Below are 23,228 nucleotides of genomic sequence, written 5' to 3' on the forward strand. Positions count from 1 at the left end.
TGTAGAGACAGGATTGAGTTTCTTCCCTAAGGCTAAGATGCAAACGCAAATACACCTTGGGTGTATTCATAAAGTACACTGCGCTTTAAGAACAATAGCGTGAAAATTCGCCCTTTCATTGTAACCATACCTCAACAGAGTCCCCTTGATGACAAGTAAGGTACTTTAGGTCCCATTCATATCCGCGGCCGAACTCTGACAGAAAGACAAAATTTTGTCAGTGTTGCCTCTCAGCCAGAATATACATACGTTTTTTATGTAGATGTCGATAAAGTAGCGGGATTTTTCTTGTTCCTAAAAATTGATATCCTCGTTGCGCAAAGTGAAGATACTACGGTCATCTTTCACAGGTAAGGATATTGGTGTCGTCATGGTTACGGGCATGTCAGCCAATACTATTATTATTAGGTTCCATTAATTAAAACTTTATTTAAAAAAAACAGTAAAAAAATGTCTTTGAGATACAAAAACAGAGAATCTAGCGCCGACAATCTTATATATAATAAACATAACATTACACGACCGCGCGGGCATACGATTTTATCTGCTCGTGCTGATAGGGCGCTCACTCGTGAGATACCGGGCTGACTTTCGTGCCGGTGCGAGTTACATGATACCACTAGAAAATGTCATAACGGAACGAGTAATACCGGCGCAAGTTCACCCCGGTTATTGCACCGGAGTGAGAATTCCATTCCGGCATGAAATCCCGTAACAGTGCCATGTAAACGAAGAACTACCACTTGTTTCGGTATGAACTTGACTGCTTGGTGGACTGGAACGGGTAGCGCACGCGCCATGTTTGTTCACACATGTATTTAAAGACTCTCTGTCGAACGACATGCTTTGTACACGTTTGTTTATGTTTTTATTCTGCTTGATGAAGCCAGTCGGGAGAAAATAAGCGACAAATTGTGTTCTTTCCTACAAGCGAATGGAAGAGAAGTTGGCTTGCAGAATAGAATTGGCTCTAACACTAATAACACTATAAATATCATATTAATCCAGTAGTAAATTCGAACAAAATTCCTCCGGTTGCGATGGATTTAATACAAGATAGAGACATACGACGGTCAATGGAGGTTTCATGGTCCACGAAACCTGAGTCGACTCGCGCTATGCATGCCGTTGGACAGAGGGTGTTTAATTAACGCAAAGTGTGCCTTCATTTAAACACGACATGAAATCAATTAGTCATTATGTAAACACGATACGAAATCAAGTCATCATCCGGTTATGGAACTCGCACGGGGGCGAGTTTACTCATGTCAACAGTCCCTGAGAGATACCATCAGCACTCGATCGAAGATAAAGGGTACTTACCATTTAGCCAAATAATCCGGAAATTTCGGTTTGAGGTCAAATGGAAAGGCAATTTTCCGGAAAATCTTTTCGGAAATTGTGAACAACCTCCAGAGGTAGTCCTCTTTTTCTGTTCGGAATGGAATTCGCGAAATGCCCTTACCATTTGCGAGAACCTTCCGTTTCCAGGCCCTTTCTCACAAGATCGAGTAAACTATGCGGGATGGAATGCTGTGTAGTAAATGGTAAGCGCCATTCTCATCCGGTTGGTCATGAAATTCGGAAAATCGCTTACCTTTATGCAACGATCATTCTATCCGGATTATTTGGCTAAATGGTAAGCACCCAAAATTCAAATTCCCACGCGGTCATGTAATTTAAGGCCTGGCCAAACGCTCGCAACATTTCAACGCAACATATTGCAACATTGTTGGGAACAACATGTTGCGTACGTTTGGCCACCGTGTTGCGATATGTTGCGTGCGTTTGGCCAGTCCATTCAACACATGTCGCAACATCATACAACACTGTTGCGTTGAAATGTTGCGAGCGTTTGGCCAGGCCTTTAATAATTAATAATACTCCATATTTCTCATACCATGAAACGGAGAAGATAACCAGATGTACGAAGTATTTTTATTTTGGAATAGTCACTAAGGAACATATTCAACTAACCTGGATGCGATCCACGGTTCTCCACAACGATGGTTTTAAAAATGTCCTTGCTTTCACAGACCATGTACGTTTCGTTACAGGACTTTATTTGGCATGGTTTGTTATGAAGTGTGACAAGTGTGCGTGACGCGTTACAACTGAAGCCTCGTCCTGTAATGGTCACGAATGTTCCTCCAGCCAATGACCCATTTAAAGGGAAAATGGAATGAACGGAAAACACAAATTCAAATTCTTGGTATTGATCTGGAATCACTGCAAAACCCTTTTCTGGTGTGATGACCCTGATTACAAATTTTCCTGGAGAGTGACGCGGTGTAACGCAAGTTATTTCGACTGACGATAAACTTTGTATCAGGCAACTGTCACTTCCTATTTCGACCTCTGTCTTATTTTGAAAACCCGATCCTGAAATGGTAATGATGTCCCCACCACTTACAGTACCTGTTTGTGGACTTAAAGAGATAACTTGGATGTTCAGTGAAGAATCATACACGAATCCATTCGAAATGGTGGCCGAGCTGTCATCGATTGATACCTCAACTGAGACCGTTCCAGCAACATGTGCACCAGTAACGCAGATTATATGCGACATATTGACAAATGTGACATCGCAAGTTTCGCCATCCAGTGACACCAAGGCCCTTCCTATATCGTTTCCAAAGCCACTGCCGTATATGGTGATTCTGCTTCCACCTGCCGTGCTACCGCTGGACGGTGTGACGGAAGTAGCACTGATTACATAGGTAAAGTTAAGACGCTGAACATTAGAGGCCATGCCTTTTCCTTTTGTGGACACCTTGACCTCTTGACTTCCGCCAGGGCCGTAGTCTGACGGAGAGAGAAAGAAAGTAATCTTTAAATTACCTAGTTGAGCCTTCATTTAAAGCCGTTGGGCAAGCAGGTGGTTAATTTCAGATAAAGGATGACTCATGTTTTAGTGTGGTACAACCAAAATCAAAGTTATTATACTTTGGCTTATCAACACCGGCAGATGGAATGAAGCTAAAATAAGGCAGCATGCAACAAGTTCTCATGTGTGTTGAGCGATTTCAAGGCGAAGCATCCGATGAGTTGTTTTCGGCACCCTACGGAAAACCGTTGCTGCTGTTTATTGATAGTTATCCGCTCTGTAATATTAGTCATCATAATGATGACATCCATGTAAACAATAACTATATTCCGACCAACGTTATACATGTAGGACTCGCGCTTTTTCTACCACCTTCCTACGCTCTGTAACGAGTTTTATGACCCGGCGAAATTTGCGATTGAAAAATCGAATTTCATTGCCTAGGTGTAGACCCGAACGGTTTAAGTGCAGTCTTTCAGCAATACTTTGAGCAAGAGCCAAAACATCGTAGATTTGATTTTAATAGTAACTGATGTTATATATGTTGTTGGCCACGGTTGCGTACTTGAAAACTCTGCAATTTTTAGCAATGGCATTCGATCAATGTAGTACTACACAGTGTAGTCGTTTACACCAGAGTTTCTAGTGTAGTTTTATTTAAACTGACAAAATGTGAATATATAAGCTCATAATTTCAGCTCTTTTTACAATGAGTCTGAAATTATTTGTACTGTATTCGGAAGACGGGTATTTAATAAACCAGTCTTTTTCTCTTTCTCTTAGGATAACAATATTTCTTACCTGCTCGACACGTGATGTTATCTTCGTTGCTAGTTTGGACTACGCATCGAGACCCTCCGATAGTGACAACGTTATCTTCATTTTCTGTGGAAAATCCTGAGCCACCAAGGGTAATGACAGTTCCGACACCAAACGGGCCACCTATCCCGGATGTTGGGGATATGGAAGAGAGCTGGGGCGTTTGATCATTCGAGTAATTAAATGAGCAGTTATTGCTGTTGCATGATCCAACTATATCATTTACAAAGACCACCACCTAAAAAGCATAAATATTAGTTGAACGATGAAACACAAATTTGATCAATTGGACAGAATGATCGATCGATGGATCAATGTATAATCAACGGCAGCATGATCTATAATAGAACTTATTTACACTAAAAAAAGTTGGCTTTTTTTTAACAATTATTTTCACATATTGTACTTAATATCGGAAATTTTATGACAGACATCCTTCAAGGCCACTTACCTGCCCTGACGAATGCGGCGTTCGCAAAAATTCACCCGGAATTGGATCCAAGAACAACCCTCCATTTTCAATGGTTTGCACAGATATCGACACTTCATTGCCATCGAGATTGTCACCTCTGGCTCGCATTTCAGGATGATCACCGCCGCGTGTCTCCCACGTGACTGTCCATGTGAATCCTGCGCATGTTCCAGATCTCTCCACTGCAAGAATTCCTTCCTCAAGCTCTTCCTCCAAACGATCTTTGAGACGAGTCTCAGAGATGTTGGCGGGAACGTCTGAATAAAATGAAAAGAGTGTCTCACATGAACTCATTAGAGAATAAGAAGATTAACTGCAACTAAACGTGGAGCTGAACTAGCGTCTGAAAGAAAACACATGTGAGCAATTGGGTACAAGGTATATATGTTTCCCTCGTCAACCTTCAGCTTTTTTCTATTTAACAATTATTTCACGAGCTCGCACTGGATATGAGATAATAAATAGCCAACGAAGACAACGAGGCGCGGAACGCCGAGTTGGCCATAATCATTTTCATATCAAACAAGCGCGAATGGAATAATTGTTTTATTAAAATTTCGTTAAATTCTGAACACTTAGACAGTTGAAAATTAAAACAAAGGTGATTGAATTATTCTGTTTTGTTTCCATATTAGGTCATACGGTATATGAACTGATAACCGAGATCGAATGAACCAATCAGAAAGCTAGAACTCCGCAATATCCCATGTCAAAAATTTCATAATTGTCAATAGAACTGATTCGCTTACTGATTCAAGTTGATTTGCGCCAAGCTCCGAAGTTTGTCTTGATAATGACGTGACGTTACGTCGAAACGCGTCAAAACTTTTACAGTTTTTTGTCTCTTTTGTATTTTAATACCTTTTAGCACTCGACGTTGCCGTCAAGATTAACTCAAAATATCTCTTTCTACGAACTGCCAAACAACCGTTAAAGAAATATCAAGGAATTAACGTGAGCAGAAATTGCCTAATATGATCTTTTCTTTGGTTTTTCTTAATTTTTTGTTGACTTCTCCGATTTCATAAAAATGTGGGCAATAAAATAAAAGCGGTGAAATTATACCTTTAAAGTGGCTGGCAGACAAGTTTTTTCAAGCTCCGAGAGAACCGTGACAACGGTGGCTTTCTCTCGGACTTTTAAAAGAAATGTAAAACCGCTCTCAAAAACTCACCACCGATCACTTTCCCTTGGTATTCGATATCAAACGTTCCTCGAACTCGAGGTGAAGCTTTTTGTACTCGCGTCACTTGAAGATTGGAAGTAAGACCTTTTACGGTAAATGAGGCTCTTTCCCGGGTAGAATTTACGCTCCGTTCAGTGTTCACAACACTGAGCAATGGCAGTTGGGAGCCACAATTCGCAGGGAGGAGTGAGATCGTCCAGTTATTGTCATTCTTTTCAATGTTGAATTCTTTTATAAGGAAACCATTTGGTTTGACGGCGTTTCTTGTCCGTGCCACTAAAATAAAGAACAACAACAAATCGATAAATAAGTAGATACTGACATACTTATTTACTCAATAAATAAACAGACAGAAAGTTCGTGAAATAAAACTAGAGAGGTGACTGAAGAGCTTTGATCTTCAGTTAGCTCCTTGGTTGTTTTTCCAAAGGAGTTAAGAACGCAGAACTAAGAGAATGCCAATTTACTCTTGACGAGCCAAGTAACTACCCAGAGTCCTAGTAGGCATGATTCGAAACTACGCCCTCCTTAATACTGGTGGCATGCTCTACTCATTGAGCAAACATGAACTCATGAGGAAGGGGGGGAGGGGGGGAGCTAGGTCACAACTGTAGGTTTGTCATGGGGAATGTGTCCCGCTGGTCTGCGGGCTCTACAATGTCCTCAGATGTCAACTGCAACTATATAGATAAGGTGTAATGCGCTCGTCAGAAGGACGATAAACTAGTTGCTTGAGGACCTTATGCATCAGAGAATGAAGCTTGTATACACGATTATTTTTCACTCAAATACCAATATATTTTCCTGCCTGTGCAATTGCCGTCGACGAGGTAAACTCAACTTAATTATTATGTTAGGCACGAAACCAAGCCTTTTTCTACCATTTTTATGAAAATATGATGAAGTCCCCTCACTGAGTGGCATTTTAGAAAGCGGCCTAAATGCGAAAAGGCATAGACTCCGCAACTGCCTTCGCAAGAAAGCGCCATCTGTAGTGCTTTAAGTCTTGGAAATCGTGAGGTTTTTTCTGGACACACACCGGGGAAGGGTCGTAAAAAGACAAATGATAAATGTGACGAGTTTTAAGAAGCTGAGTTGGCTTATTACGGCCGCCAAATAAAAAAACGATTTTCTTTTAATGCTAATAAGCCTTATAGCGCCACTACGACGAGCAAATTTCAATATATTTTTTGTGTCAAAAGACAAAAGAATGTATATATATGGTGCCAGTATATACGGATATTTAACTTACTCCTGTCATTGACTGTGTCAACTTACCATCTATGGGATTTTTTCCAATCCACACGTTATCGATGAAAATATCGTATTGACCTTCACCTCCCAGCCTTACGATTTCAATGCTATGCATTTCAGCTTTCAGGGCGATTTCGTCTTCGTGTACAGTTTGGACGTGATCCCACACATTCACACACGAGAACCCCCAGTTTTCTCTAGACGAACTTCTTACGAAAGGGAACACATGGGATTTGTACACCATTCCGCCATTCTCTTCGTATTTGATTTGAAATTTCAGCTCGTCTTTTATGGGACCTTTGTAGGCGAAGCAAAACTACATGGAGGTAAAGATAAATGCCGTATTAACCAGGTGCTTTAGGAACCAAGCCGATCGAGTCTGTGTATCATTGATATTCTTGTCCGCGGTCTCTCAGACATACATCATGATACAAAAATTTGGTTTTATCAACGGAGTTGATAATGTAAATTGGCTATACGGTGGCCAATTTACATTATCAACTCTGTTGATAAAACCAAATTTTTTTATACTACTTCCCCACAGACGCAGCACCACAGTTTCTTTAGAAATTACCCCCTTCATACATCATGATACGGCTTAAACGTATAATCAGGTTGGCGGACTGTCTTTTAAGATAAACTGTCTTTGATTTTCCCTTAGTCAAATCTACTGGGAAAGCACACTGGCTTGCTTAATGGGACATTAAGTCGAGTACGTGGTGAAAGATACAACATGATGAAAAGTCAACGAAAACCTCACTTCAAAATATAACCTAGCACTATTCGTATTCAGGATTATTCTATCTTCTTCACTTGGTACAACACACGCTAACTTAGGCTCCACTTAGGGTGCGTTCGATTGACCGTATTCTGGAATAGGAATACATGGAATATAAGTTAGAAATCCTTCATTTTTACAGAGATTCACGTTAAAATTGTCAAATAGCTGCTAAAATGCTACTTTAAACAAATTTTTATTATCCTTGCTCCTTCAAAACGCGCCAAACATACCGTTTTAATCATCACTCCACGTATTCTTATTCCGGAATAGGGTCAATCGAACGCGCCCTTAATAGACTGGCACAAACAGTTTTAAAGTAAAGATAGCACTGAAATACGAGAATGTCAGTTATATGTTCACGTTGTCCTCAAAACCTTAAATTTGGCCATTTCACGTTAAGGGCCTTTCCGCATTAGCAGAAAAATTTTGAATTATCCTGGGCAAAGAGAACGGACAAAATTTGTCTGCGCAATTTTTATCTGCGCAATTTGTATCTGCACTGAAAACGCAAATGATCAACAAATCTGTCAATCATTCAAATCTGTGAACACTTTGCAAGAAGCACGCCAAACATTTCATTTGGCTTAGACTTAAAAAGGACACTTCGTGTTGGATGTCAAAATTGTTCATGCATCTTATTAGGTGCATATCTGGACATATCTGCATTTCTGGACGCATTCTGGTACAATTGGTTTGTACAAACTGATAACGAAAAATGGTCAAATTTAATATTTAAGGGTTAAACGACATCGTGAGTGCATAATAGTGAATAGAGAGGTATAGCTCCGCGTTTACCACAAACGGAAAATATTAGGCTAAAACGGGCATCTTGCCAAAAATCAAAGAAACTTGTTTCAATTTAGCTCCTTGAAAGAGAAAGAAGAGAATTTTCGCGCATTTATAGACTGTACCGTATTCATGAAAGGCGGCCTTAAGTAATTATTCTTATCATCCTCACTAGCCTTGTTAGCACGAACAAAAACTCAAAAGAATTTTTGCTCCAAAGTTTGGCTAGTGAGGATGATTAGCACGAAGACAAAAGAATAATTTCTTGCATGGCCACCATTTATGAATACGGTCTATGACAAACACTAACCTGGGCCCGCTTGTTCGAAACGCGGATTAACTTAATCCAGGATTAGCGTAAATGTTTGTTTTATTTTTTCAACTTTTTGTTAAAGGTTTCTTTTGCTTATTTTTGTTTTTCAAGATTGACTTCCTCCGATGTCAAGTTTTGCCTAATATCAGCGTTGAACAGCATTATTCGGGAGAAGAGAAATAAACTCCTTGGTTAATTTTAATGGTGGGATTAGTGTTAATTGGCTTTTGAACAACCCGGCCTAGGTGTTTTCTGTTTGCCATTTCAAGTAAACAAAATGCGAAATTTCTCAGTTGCCTAGACTTACTCCAATGCATCTGGTTCCTTAAACGGGATCCTAAATTCTTAACTTACACATGACCACAGATACCATTGTAACAAAATGTCAAAATGCTTACCTCCTTGTACCTGGAGATGCGGTACGACATCGCAGATATGCCGAAAAATCCGGTGTACCCTTCTTTCCAAATAGTCGTCGGGTTTTGTAAGGAATATCGTCCGCAGAATGGTTCTTTGTCAGATATTCTCTCCCCAGATTCCCGCCCTTGAATGTCTCCTTCGTATTCTTCATAGAACATATATCCCACTAAAAATATGAGCGAAAATAATTGTCATTATATAGCAATTGAATCAACCCTTCGTTGTTTGCATCACTTCCACTCGGAAGAAGCGGACAACTTCAACGAAAGCAACAATGGGCCGAAAAGCAAGTTTTTGAAGAACTCAGTGAAGTAATTCGAAAGAGCCTTAATTAATTGAAGGTTAATGTCTATGACGAAAGTTAGGGTCGTGACATTGGAACCATGTTGATAATCGGACATAGTTTGATGCTGGAACTTGAATGTAGCTTAAAAGTCGGTTAAAATTGAAAGACCCAATGTTTTAAACTTTCTGTCTAGTGTCTTCATCAAGGGTGTCGGATCCAAAGATTCAAAATCTCTTCAAGCCAGAGAAGCATGAAACCATGTCTAGTTACTGATTGTGTTAAGCTGCCAACATTTGGCATACCATGGCTATTGGTACTGCAGGCCAATTGGTTATGTCTCCTGTAAGGCTGCTGTAGCTTGGTGGTAAAGAAGATGAACTAGCAATCGGGGACAGTCATAACTTTGGCTCACTTAATTAAGATCAGAATATTGAGTTTAGGTCCTATTAGGTATAAAATTTGGAAATATGTATAAATTTAATTAGTATTAATTTTTATTAGGTGTACTCAGGAAAGTAGTGTTATTCGAAGTAGGTCCGGCATCAGCTGTACAGTTGCTCATCTTTACACGGACCTACTTTGCCACATGACACCAAAAACAGTTCGTCAGTGTCTATTTTTAAAAATAAACTTTAAAAAAGGCTTTTTGTGACTTTTTTTACTGTTTTTTAGATCTTCTTTATTCAGTCTTAATTAGTTTTTAGTTCGTTTTTAATTAATATCGTGAAGCGCCTTTGAACATTAAGATACTGGCCCTATGTATGTAAATGTAATAATAATAATATTATTATTATCATCATCATTATTATTATTATTATTATTATTATTATTATTATTATTATTTACTCCGCCAACACAAATTAAGAAGGCCCATTTTGAAAAAAAAAATAGTTATCTTATATGTAATTATTACAGCGATCTGTTTCCTTACCTAGTCTGGAACGAAATTCACATTTCACAGAAAACCAGTTCTCCAAAACTTCCTCAATATCTTGCTTACTGAAGCTTGGCTGAAGAGTGTCGGATGGAAGATGCGGTTGATCGTCAAAGAACAACTGAAACTCCTGGGCTAATTGTCCTGATACAAGGCGAGTTATATTCAAGGATAATGATTCGTCATCGAAGACGGTTCCATTCAACGTTCCCATCCCTCGTGGATCGGTGAAACAAAACCAGATTTGAAATATCGTCGTGTTGTCGTCATTGCTATCGACAGAAGTAACATTGATTGTGCCTCGGTTTTGAAACGCTTGCAAACCTTTAAGTTTGTCCTCTAAAACAGAGCTGCTTGTTTCTTCTAACGACAACGTTATCGCTTCATCGTCATAGAAGAGCGTGAAGTTGTTTGTACAGGAAGTAACGTTGTTTTCAACTTCTTTACACTGTAAAATCGTGATAGATATTTGCTGGACCTCGCAAACTTTTTCGTCCTCGTTCCAGTTGCTTAAATCTAAACTCTGAAATAGTAATCCAGTAAAGGGGGGGAATAAGTAAAGAGAACGACGAAAGATTTTAGAGCATAAACAATGAATAACAAAATTATTGCAGTTGCGATCAAACTAATGGAAGTTTTTATCAAATTAAAATTAATCAATGTATATACATATCTCGCTCTGCTAATCGCTCTTTCTCGCAGTCAGAGACTGAATTGCTAAGTCGCAGCTCGAAGTCGGACCGAAGGAGCTGTGCAGCCCGCTGAACTCGGAGCACAGCTCCATAGCCAGATGGAATAAGCTGGAATAAGCTGGGAATCAATTTTACCAAGGGAGGAAAACCGGAGTGCCCAGAAAAAACTCTCGGATTAAGCTTGAGATCAACTGAAACTCACATACGAACTCAGGATGCAATCCCGAGTCTGTAGAGGTGCGGTCATCCTTAATCCCCATACATGATGGCTGCAAAACAAAAGTCATACATACTTGACCTGTCCTCCCCCCCGCCCTCCCCCCATACAGGCTTTTCGGGGCCAGTGAAACGAAATCAACAATGCAACAACAACAAAAACAACTGTTAAGAATACCAACTGGCCAGAGGCAAACCAGTTGAGTATTTCAAGTGAAGCTGAGAAGCTGAACCTGGGACAACCAGCATCAAATTCAACTTGTGGTGTGAACTAGACTTGAGCCCGGGATTTCCGGATTTCAAGGCAAGTGCCCTGACCACTGAACCGCATTGCCTGCTACCAGAGGCCATTAAAAATGAGGGCAATAGTCTTTATCAATTGGTTATAAGTTAATAACCTTTTCTTTCTGCGAGATAGATCAAACCTGACCCAGAGGACAATCATTAGGGTTAGGGTTAGAGGTTAAAAAGGACAGCGGAGTGGATTAATACCAAACTAATCATGAAGTATAATACTAGATTATTAACGGACGAGACGAGACGAATGAATACATCCTTTCAAATGGTACCGCACAAAAACGCTTTTAGTGGTGCAACTTCGAGAATGGCTCAATCACGTGATAAGAAGTACACACCTGTATTTCCCAGTGTAGCGTTGAGCTGATTGTTATTTGTTGTTTTTCGTCTCTCGCGGCTCCAACTTTAGCGTTGGTGTGACTAGTCTTTTCCAGGCCGACTCGAATTGACACGTGGTGATCATGAGCAAAATCGGTATGATATGCCTCAATATAATATGGTGTGTTTGCCTCTAAAGCAATTCGCTCAGACTTCTGAACTTGGTACCAATCACGTGTTGCCGCTGAGCAGCTTGCAATCTTAACCTGCAAAGAAAAACTGGCATGTTCTACGCGAAAAGGATATTTGATAAGAATCACGAAACTCTAACACGCAGATCGAGGAAGCTGAAGCTGCCACCTTAAAAATGTTTCAGATGTTTATTGGGTTTCGAACCTTACTTTGAGCACAACTTAGTCGGCTTCAGTTGGTAATAATCTTCAAAAACGCCTAAACAAGAGAGCTAAGTCGAACGCCTCTCTCTCCAACAGACATTCAAATCACTCAAATTTCTGTATTGGTAAAATCATGGTGAACAGGGATGGCGCAGCGGTAGGAGCATTTGCCTCCCTGCAATGTGGCCTGGGTTCGATTCCTAGATTCGGCGTCAAATGTGGATGTGAGTTTGTTGGTTAACTGCTCTGCTCCAAAAGATGATGTTTGCAACTTAAACTGTGTGTGCTCGCGAGACATTTTTTTTGCCACTAAGCTTTGATTTGTGTTGTTTAAAAGAAAACTGTGGGTTAACCTTGAATTGCATCGCAAGTACGGGCAAATAATTGGTAAAACTGCACAAAATCAACTGCACTGCCGCGACACAGCCCCTGTAAGTACCACTCGCTTTAATGTTACCTTGCCAGCAGGAGCTCCAGTACTTAAGTACAGCTCACTTATGTCGTCAGACCGGATGTAAAAGGTGTAATTGTCACTATGAAGTGGAACGAAAAAGCCCGTGATCTTTGAACTGTAACCGGAAGTCTTCTGAAACGTGTCAACATCCGGTGAGCCACTTTCCTTCCAAAACTCAACGTGGTGATCAGCAGCGTCAGAGGTTAATGACGCAATATCCAGGAGATTGGACTTAACTGTCGACTTCCAAATTTCACGTAACAAGCCACGAGAACCTGGCAAACAGAGGACATAGAGATATTTGATTCTTGTAAACAATCGATCCATCATTTCTAGGGGATTTAAGATTGGCATGGCAAACAACATTGCAATGTTTCGGTTCAACTTTACTTCGCCTGATATCATTGCTGATTAATTCAAAAGGTCTCTCTACTGTACAACTCCGTCTATCTCTTACTGGTAGAAAGGTAGACATTCACTGGGGAGTGGACGCGGACTGCGGCAACTAAAACGTTCAGTTACATTAAAACATAACCTTGCACTCTGTTAAGTATTCGCTCTCATCACATCTTGTTGACGGTGTACTATGTGGGCAAAATATCCTGTAACTGAACTGGTGCGAACAGGTTTGAAGTAAAGAGTCAACGATTCTAATCACTGTTAAATGGTCAGTCCACTTTGTCTTCAAAAACTTCTAATTGTATGTATTTTCAAGTTTTGTTTTGCAGAACACGGCAAAAAAGTGTTATAAAATGCCTGCAGCACTTGCACTCGTGCAACACGACCATTTTCCCTCTTTGAACCAATGGCATTATTGCCCAAATTGTGGGACGAAATTTTAGCCGGTACGGTCGAAAATTGAACCAGCGCGCTGCGAACACCTTGACCGTCTAAAAGGCATGGTTGCATGGATGCGTGGTCACTCAGATACTATCGTTACCGTTGGTCTTTCTTGACGCCATTTTGGATTTCGTGAAGTAGCGCTCTACGCATGAACAGATGGTAAAACCGCTGACAAAGGTTAGACTTTAATCCGGTTCGTCAGTTCCGTGCGAACAGAACGAAAATATTGCACGGTTCCGGGCAAAAAAAATGTCCACTTAACGTTTTCAATAGATTGAAAATTCGGGCCTCCTGTGGAGGACGTGAGCGCTAGATATTTTAATTTTCTCTCTAGATTCTTCTTCCGTTTACAGCAGTCAATTTATCGATATTTTATAGACATTTCATACGCATTTTAAATTCGGAAAGAGGTGGAACAATGTCATAATACCAATAATACGAATTTATATTTTGGAATGACGCCCTCGTAGCTGTGTGCGTCGTCCTGCGCAAGCTCCCTTCTTAAACAGTTTTTAAGGTGAGTGTGTGGTGGATTGTGCACATCTGGGGCGCTTCCCATTCGACCAGAACTTTTACTTGAAAATTTCGATAATTTCATGTGGTGAATGGAACAGCATTTTCTGGTTGGCCGCCCGAAACCAATCACATTAACGAATGTTAGCCCAAAACGTAAACAGCAATTGCGCCAGAGGAGAATGAACGGGATTTTTAAGAGACTATTGCTTAAATCGTCCAGTGAAGTGCAGGGATCATTTCTACATTTCGTGAGAGAAGTTATAGCATCGGAACCTGAATGGTGGATTCCAACGGTGTTAAATTAGTTTACTCCGTGAACAAGTCAGCCCGTGCTTGATGAATTCCATGTCCTGGAAAGACAATTAACCTGGTTTATCTAATCAAAACGAAAAGTGAATACGTACCGTGCAGCTGGCCTAAGCGCGGGAAATTGCTCACGGGCAACTCACAGCTTCCACGCGCAGTAATGCAAAATCAGAGCGCTGATTTGGGTTTTACGTGAACTAAAAATTCAAATAAGTCATCACATGCTGCTATGATACATACCTGGATAAATATTTTGTGTATCGCCTCTCGGGCCAGTGACACAAGTGATCCGAGTAACACTTGTCGTCAGAATTTCGCATTCAACACCTGCAAGAATAAAGAACCTCCAAGACATAAATGTAAAAAGCCAGTTTATATGGAAGTTAGCTGATTTGTTCGATTCGGAAGTTAATTTTCATTTCTCGAAAGAAATCCTTTAAATTAGATTATTCACCCAAATCATGAACATGACCAGCGAACATGTTGTGATTGCGGCACACAAAACAGACTTTAGCTCCATTAGGATATCCGGCCTCCCCATTCCTCGGCCGTGCAAGAGATCAACATCAACTTCTGGAATCATTCCGATATCACTAATTTCAAGTCCTGAAATCAAATGATCGTATAGCAAAAAGAACGAACCGTAATATGTTATTACTAGGACCGATTATCATTTTGGGTGAGATACAAATTAAAAAGATGCCAAATTTGCAAAAGTCTTCCCCACCTCGCGGATCATCCCACGTCGAAAACATGTACAATTTATAACTTCGTGTATTAAAAAAGCGGCAAAAGACTTGAACCGCAGCTGCCATTTACTGACAAGCCTGCTTGTTTTCTACCTTTTTATCAAGTGAATAATGCGTTTTTGCTTTCCTTGGATGTTGTAACCCTATCTACTTGTAATTCCATTCTCGACATCGTTGTGAACTTACCCGAAACGAAGACCTTCACATTCGCAGGATTTTCACTGAAACCCAGTCCATCGATGGTTACCACAGTCCCACCCTCCAGACTCCCAGAGGAGGGAAATACATTGTGAATATCTGCAAAGGAAAAAAACACGATAACTGACAAAGGATTGGACAGTACAAAGGAACACATTTTTTTTTTTTTACTATAACTTCATATAGGGCCGATTTCTCTAATTAATGCTCAACTCAGTCAGTTGGGTACCTGAGTGTGTTTGGTAAATATAAAGATCCTGGTCTTTGTCCACACGCCACAAGTTCTTGTCAACTTGTGATCTACCAATACCAGAAACTAAGTAGGAAGCTGAGTGGGACCCTATATGAAAAAAAAAAAAAGAAAAAAAAGAAAAAGAGAAAGTCACTGAACAGAAGAGAAATGAAAGGAATCAAACCAGTTACAAGTTAGTGCAGGATATTTTGTTGAGTCTTTAAACACAAATTGCATGCATGATCAGAAAACCACTTCCTTTTTTTCTTCAGATTTTGAAGGTATGTTTGCTTAACACCTGACTGGTAAAAATTTGAGCTTTGATTTTCATCCGAAGGCTGTTTACTTTGAGTGTATCTTTAGACTTCAACATTCACCATGACTCACGTTCGAAACTAACAGATTGGACCTGAGAGGGTTGGATATGAGGAAAACTGAGGTCATTTAGGCCCGTTTCAAACGTCGAACTTCACATGTGCCGAATCTAATGCAAATGAGCGAAAACAATAGACTTTTCTCATTTGCATTAGATTCGGCACAAGTAAAGTTCGACGTTTGAAACGGGCCTTACTAACGCGTTTAAAATTTTCAGCGTGCAACTGCATCGTTAGTAGGGTTAGGGAGGAGACGGCTGGAATTTCAAACTAATGCATCATTAAATCGTTTATTGATAAAATCAACACCTTGCAGTCCCAATGTGACCATATCAAAATGTAGTGAAGGTTACTGAAGTAGAAATTCTTTGTGTATAGTCATACCTGCTGTTCGTGCTTTTGGAAGACATGTGAAGGAACCATAACAACTCGGCGTAAAGCCGCAATTCGAGATTTCAGCTCCAAACCTGCAATAAAAATCAGTTCCTGCTGGTTAACAATTGCCGGCGCAGGCAACAGACAGGCGCAACAGCTGGGCGCAATTGCGGGGATTCATCGCATTGTTCTAAAACGACGGTTCTCGCGGTTTCGAATACAAGAGGAACCAACCTTTCAAGTCCATGAAGTGTACCAAATATCAAATACATTCCGTTGATGAAATGAATATTTCCACCAAACGGCACACTTTCTTTGCCATTTTTGCCTCGCAATATCGGTTTTTGTGTGTCACACGGTGACTTCTCGAAGATGGTACAACTAGTAGTCATTTGGACCAAAGACTGTCAGGTGAGCTGTGTGTTACATGGGTCTATCCCGCATTTGACGTCACAGAATGCTTTCCTAAATTCTTTGAAAATACCATCGCGAAACAGTTTGTTCGCTAAGACCAGGGGACTTTGGGTGCTCACCATCTGTTGGAAAATTCCGGTTGGAGTGACCGTTGCATAATGGTAAGCGAGTGAGGACAATGTGCGAGCTGCACTAGGAGCCCACATGGCGAGCCAACATGGCGAGCGAATCAACTTGCGAACAATGCGTGTCAACATGCAAGTCACACAGTTATGGAAAGCTAACCGTTTTAAAATGGGTGCTTGGACTTAAAAACTGTTTATCAGCGCTATTTGAAATGGGTGCTTACACTTAAGTGAGAAACTCGCATGGCTCGTAGATTGTCCAGCCACACGGTAAGCGATTTTCCAGGTATACTGACCAACCGGACGATGTTCTCTTTTCAGACCTTCCCCACGGCTCACTTTCGCTCATTAATCGATTTCTCACGCAAATGATAGGGCCTGCATAGGCAAGAATAGGTAAAATGGTGTAGGAATTTCCGAAATTCCGTTCCGATCGGAAAATCAGAAGTACCTCTGGAGGTAATCCGCATTTTCCAAACGGTTTTTCCGGAAAATGCATGACTGTTCCATCTGGCATTTAATCGAGATTTCCGGGATTTTTGGTTGAATGGTAAATGCCCTATCTCCGCGGTGTTGTGATCTGGGGTTGTAAAACTTAATTGTCTTAAAACCATATTTGCATAAAATAACAAAATAGATAATGTGCTTCTATAGATAGGAACTTATACTAAGGATTCAATCCACAGTTCTGTTAATTTCCTTTTTTCAAATACTCACAGTTCGTTTACTTCTTCGTTAAAAGGATTACACTCAAGACCAACGTAAACTCTGCAGGAGGTGTAAAGATCATGAAAAGAAAACAAATTAAAACACTTGACCATAACAGATTCATAACAAAAGAGAAATGAAAGAGATTTATTTTTCCGGAGGGTAACTCGGGGATGCTCGGAAAAATCCTAGCTGTTGATCCTTCTAATACAGGAATCGAAACTACGACTTTCCGAACTAGTAATGCGGAATTTCATTCATTCACCGGGGTTAACATATAACATTTCTTTGAATACAAAAGAAGAATTGCATGCAGGTTTGATGTCACAAGTTGAGTAAAAACGTTTGGAACGTTTGGAATCTCGGTTAATTGTCGGACGGGACTGAGTCAGTGTTAATTGTTTTGAGGGAGGTTTAACATGCATCCTGGCCCGGGTTTCTCGAAGCATGGTTAGCGCTAACCAGCGTTAAATATAATGGAAATTCTTAACCAAAGGTTGGTGCTAATCAGGCCTCGAGCAACCAGCCCCTAACCATTTGGGATCATCTATTTAAACCACTACCACTTCAGTTTGAAGAGGCTGAAGTTTTCCGACAACACTATGCTTTTCTGCTTTCTGTTGAAAACACTGTTACAGTATTTAACGCCTGGGAATAGTCATTACCAGACTTCTCCGCGTTGTTTACAGCGATTAAGGACTTTAACTAAGATCAACGACCGTGGCGTCGACGAAAACGTCACTTCAATGTTTTGAGCCACGGACGGAGACCGTCGTTCGTGGCTCAAAAACGTCACGTGCTTTAAAGTGCCCCTGTGATAAAAAAATCATTTCCTTTTTTTCTTCAGACTTTTTGAAAGTGTGTTTGCTTAACACCTGACTGGCAAAATTTTCAGGTTTCGTTTTTATCCAAAGGCCGTTTACTTAGAGTGCAAGCTTTGGATTTCACGGTCCGCCATTACTCACGTTCAAAATTCGGAGGGTTGGATCCAGGGAAAAGTGACATCGATCCAGCACTCCCAAGAACTTAAAGATAGTAATGGCGAACCATTAAATAGAAAAATTCCAGTTAAAATAAACAGGCCTAGGTGTCTTTAAAATCAAGGCTTAAATCTTAGTGTTTAGTTGGCATAGTTTTGAAATCCAAAGAAAAATAAGAATTGATTTTTTGGTCAACGGGGTACGTATTGTTGGTTTTTACTCACGTGATCAACAGCCATGATTTTCAACGAAAACAAAAGGAAGCGTTTGCATAATAATAGAGTTAAATTCACGGAGGATTTGGTCGGGGCACCAACATGGCCGCCTTTTCTTTGTTTAGGGGCACCAACATGGCGGTCGTGACGTCATGTGAAAACCGAGAATAAGATCCCTATTGTTATGCAGAGTACCGCCACAATTTGTGCAAACACGCCTGTCGCACTTGCAGCACGATTCAGATTTTTTGTCTTAACAGCTCCATCTTTGTTGCATTGTATCGGATCACTGGGATATAAAATGAAAGAAGGAACGAATAAATCTACGATACTAAACTGTTTTGATCTTATTACCACACCTTGTTATTTCATTTTGATCTGGTGAAAATCCTTGAGAAAGCCTGCTGAACTGTGTAGTATGAATGAGCCCAGAAATCGTAACTGGTGTTCCTGACGACAAGAAACAGACAAGACTAGACAAAATAATACATTCGGGAGTGAAAATAATGTAGGTGGTTTGCAATCAAGAGACACAGATAAGAATGCTGCAATGCACAATTGCAATCAGAGATCTTTTGTTTTCGTCCACCAACATGGCGGTGATGACGTAACGTGTAAAACCACTAATTGACCATTTTCACATTCCCCTTAATACACTTTGTTTGCCCTCCAAATTTTGCATAAGCCATTGTTTTCAAATGCTCTTGGGATATTGCATATTCCCAAGAGCATTTGAAAACAACGGTTTATGCAAAATTTGGAAGGCAAACAAAGTGTACCATGGGGAATGTGAAAATGGTCAATAAGAGGAGAAGAGAAGCGTTCAACTGACTGTTGACTATAGACCTTATTCATAAATGGCGGTCAATTTATGATTCTTTTGTCCAAGTGCAAATTAGCCTACCAAGCCTCTATACCATACTGTTAATTGAAAAGAATTCTTGCTCTAAAATGAGGCTTGGTAGGCTAATTTGCATTTATGAATAAGGTCTATTTTCTCTAGAGAATGCCAATGAATATGATCTGTATTACCTCTACCAGGCTAGAGATCCTAATTAACTAACCTTTACCATAACCTTATTGATAGAAATGGGTAAAGAATGCTTAGACTTTAAGGGACACTTCGTGTTGGATATCAAAATGGGGAATGCATCTAAATACTTGCATATCAAATTTGGCTGGCATCTAACTACCTGCATATCAAATTTGGGCTTGCATCTAAATATTTGCATATCAAAATTGCGCTTGCATCCAAATACTTGCATATTAAATTTGGGCTTGCATCTAAACACTTGCATATAAACTGGATGGGGTTGCATCCAAATACTTGCATATCAAATTTGGACTTGCATCTAAATACTTGCTTATCAAATTTGGGCATTCATCTAAATACTTGCACTTTTGGACATGGGTGATTTTAATTGCCAACTTGTTCCCTCCTTTTTGACACCGAAAAGTACTAGGCTTTTATTTGCCTTTAGTTCTACTATATTTGGCATGTTCCTCAGGGACATTTCCAAGGAAACCCTCAATAAATGGAAGCAAATCCACGGATAATGCACAGGTTGGGCCTGGAATGAGTAGCAGGAAACATGGAGCGTTAGACTGCGTTGTCTCAATAAGCCGCTTGTTTACAGGAGCGCTTTGCTATGTAATGCACTTACCTGGAACCGCAGCTCTTGGTTCAAAATTACTTATAGTCGGCGTGCTCCATTTATAAAACTAAGAAGAAATCAAGGTTAAGAATTAGCGGTCTGTTGCCCAGTTTCTGTTGGTGGGAAAGCTTATGTTTTTTATCTTTAGAGCGACTACCATATCTAGCACTTTCGAAAAGAAAAAGCTCTATCCAAAGGGAGTGTTGGAAATTGTTTAAAATGACACTTCCATCACAAAAAAATCTCCCTTCTTCATGTTTTGAAATTGAGTTTGCTTATGACTTCGCTGTCGAAGTTTTAAGCCTTCGTTTCAAATAGACGATTAATTTTTTCAATTGAAAGATATTTCAAGTTTTATTAAATGTTCAGCCATTACAAACTTTAAAATCTTGAGAGAGCTGGGTCGAGAAAAAAAATGACGTTACACACTCAATTGTCCAAAGAATGGGTTATGTGTGTACACGACTGACTACGGCATTCGGGCTGCGGTTTTGGGCTTGCATAACTAATATCGCTGCATTCACACTTGGCGCATTTGTAATAGAGTGAGTCTTTGACGTCATTCTCTCCTAAATCCAGCTCTCTGGGGCCTAATGGTCAGTTGTGAACGAAGAAAATAAAATTACGGTGATTTGGTGAAATGCGAATAATCCAATCACTTCAAGTTAAGATGGCTTCATATCTTAACTTTCGTCGAATCCAACTAGCGATATGTTGTTTTCAGACTTTTTACACCTCCGCTGTGATGTTCATCAATTCGTTTTCGTCACCATCGTTCGCTTTCATTCCAGAGCTATTAACGATTCTCAGAAAAAAATTTGGGCCCTTTTGTTTAAAGCAATCCATGAGCCAAACTAGATTCGACCGTAGCAATCAGAAAATCTTCGAGATCGCGCTGTTACGCGCTTTTACGGGCTTTCGTGGTGAAAGAAAACAGGAATGAGCGTAGAGCCAATCAGAAAAAAAGCTCATCGTTTCGAAACAATAACAAGCTGCCGCAAAGCAGAGTGGGGGCAGAGTATAAAATCTAAAGCCTGTACTCAAAGCAATTGAATCCTTGAATCGAAATTTAAGTAAAAAAATTTGCAGGTCGGATGTTGAACAAACAAAATTTCACAATTCGAAGAAGAAAAAAAGAAAAGTGATGTTTTGATTGCAAAGACACTTAAATCATAAAAATAAAAATAAATCCAGGCTTCTTTGAACGGGGTTCGAATCCATGACCGAGTGATTTCGCTGCGCTGTGCTTCGCTGCGCTGCCCTCTACCAACTGAGCTATATCAAGCCAGCTGGGACCCACACACTTGTAGTTGTGAGTTCGAAATAATGCACATCCCTTGTGAGGTGAACGAATGAAAGCTGCAGAATATATGAAATGCTCATACATTTGAACTGCAGAAATACATGAAAAGTGGGAAATAACAAGTGATGTAGAGCACCAAATAAGCCAATTAGATATCGCGCCATGCGCGGGAAAACAAGTACGAGCAAGAAACTGTTGGTCTCTTTCTTCTGATTGGCTCAGGATGTGACGCGTTTTTTTTAAACAGATAATGAAAATAGCCATGCAAAACCAAGAACATCCTCTAAAATTAATTACCTTTGGTACTTCAATTGAAAGCCCCTCTAAAGCTATGTTAATTTAAGGTGACTCCTCAATATTGCACTGCGCATCCTGTACTGCGCAGATGCTGTGTCAATATTTATAAATTGGTCAAATTTGCAACATTGTAAATGTGGCGTAAGTCGGTCATACACGCTGAAACAGTTCTAAAACACGTGAGAGAAGTGTGAATGACCCATAACTCTTTGCGAATAAGCGCGCGCATTCCGAGAACCTGGCGAATTTTGTTGCTGCGATCTACGATAATCGAGATAGACAGGTGCGATGGTGTTTTACTCTTAAGCAAGCACGGTGACCTATATTTTTAATTGCATTATTTTGGTGTACAAATTATCCCCTTTAAATAAAAAAATTCAAAAAAGATTATCGGAAGGAAAAAAAGATATAGCTAAAAACGTACACAGAGCCCCCTACCCAGGGGTGTAAATTATGATCTTGAAAACAACGATTCGAGAAACGCTTTGAGTCAACGTCGTTTCAAGTTGAGTGTTTTTTCCATAAACTATATAAGACTGTTCCATATGCTCTAGACATTCTACCTATCAGGTGTTTTTCCAAGTGTTACCTTAAAAACCCTCTCGTTTAGCAACCGCAAATATGTACCCTGGCCGATGAAATAACACGCGTGTTTAGTATCAGCACAGGCATCAATGGGGTAAGATTGGCCCACTATATCTCTTAAGCAAGCATCTCAAAACAGGGATTAGTAGGGAACATTCAGGGAAAGTTTCAAGAAAATCGTGAACAACTTTTTTTTCTTTTGAGGAATCACCAATCCGTTGGGGTGGGGGGGGGGGGGGGGAGCATGGGTTAGGGAAAAAATTGAAATAACTTATCTCACCATAAACTTGCACGATCTCTTCCTTCTTTCGCACAACTTTGTGACTTCTTTCCCGTTTACAAACATCATTAGCTGATATTCGCCTTCACTGGCTGTTGGTGAGCGCCTGCAATGAAGTCGACAAAAGTCCTTTCATATGGGACCATAATTCGAATACGTGCAATGCTCATTCAAATTTGTAGAATATTAAATCTCTTGTGACAAACCGATTCGGATTCCGGATATGGAAAATTGTAGTTCGGATATGGACAATGCCATATCGAATGAGGCAAATGTCGTTTCGAATGTGAGAGAGGATGAAAGTGCTTGTTCAAATGCCAGTTCGAACTCGCAATACCCTAGTTTTCAATTAAGAGAGGAAATTTAGTTTCAGATGGTCTCACCGTGTTTCACAAGCGATCCTTTTATCTGATACGTCGGTGGGGACGATGTCACATTCCACTTCATGTTTGTCTGATTTAAACAGGACTATGTTTCCTAAGTTTGCGTCAAGGAAACTAAACTGGTCATTGGCGAAACCTGCGGAACGAAAAAAGAAGCGAAGAGTAATTTGATCGAGCCCACCAATAAGGGAATCTTTGCTGACGGCATTGTTTACATTTTGTTTCATTACAGCGGTTATC

General features: G+C 40.1%; 1 protein-coding gene across 1 annotated transcript in view; it reads right to left on the minus strand.

Moving 5' to 3' along the window:
• The window catches only part of LOC137970514 (fibrocystin-L-like), a 73,502-nt gene that overhangs the window by 44,335 nt on the left and 5,939 nt on the right, over positions 1 to 23,228 (minus strand). The window contains exons 4-22 of the mRNA XM_068817033.1: positions 22,989 to 23,124; positions 22,606 to 22,711; positions 20,150 to 20,207; positions 18,845 to 18,935; positions 17,300 to 17,350; positions 16,053 to 16,135; positions 15,292 to 15,402; positions 15,051 to 15,161; positions 14,356 to 14,442; positions 12,454 to 12,725; positions 11,622 to 11,867; positions 10,076 to 10,601; positions 8,837 to 9,024; positions 6,583 to 6,874; positions 5,293 to 5,580; positions 4,098 to 4,375; positions 3,629 to 3,884; positions 1,978 to 2,805; positions 131 to 195 (exon numbers count right to left, since the gene is read on the minus strand). Of these exons, the coding sequence (XP_068673134.1) occupies positions 131 to 195; positions 1,978 to 2,805; positions 3,629 to 3,884; positions 4,098 to 4,375; positions 5,293 to 5,580; positions 6,583 to 6,874; positions 8,837 to 9,024; positions 10,076 to 10,601; positions 11,622 to 11,867; positions 12,454 to 12,725; positions 14,356 to 14,442; positions 15,051 to 15,161; positions 15,292 to 15,402; positions 16,053 to 16,135; positions 17,300 to 17,350; positions 18,845 to 18,935; positions 20,150 to 20,207; positions 22,606 to 22,711; positions 22,989 to 23,124 (4,073 nt within the window). The remainder of the gene's footprint in view (positions 1 to 130; positions 196 to 1,977; positions 2,806 to 3,628; positions 3,885 to 4,097; positions 4,376 to 5,292; positions 5,581 to 6,582; positions 6,875 to 8,836; positions 9,025 to 10,075; positions 10,602 to 11,621; positions 11,868 to 12,453; positions 12,726 to 14,355; positions 14,443 to 15,050; positions 15,162 to 15,291; positions 15,403 to 16,052; positions 16,136 to 17,299; positions 17,351 to 18,844; positions 18,936 to 20,149; positions 20,208 to 22,605; positions 22,712 to 22,988; positions 23,125 to 23,228) is intronic.

The sequence above is a fragment of the Montipora foliosa genome, chromosome 9 (genome assembly GCF_036669935.1).
Source record: "Montipora foliosa isolate CH-2021 chromosome 9, ASM3666993v2, whole genome shotgun sequence".
NCBI lineage: Eukaryota > Metazoa > Cnidaria > Anthozoa > Scleractinia > Acroporidae > Montipora > Montipora foliosa.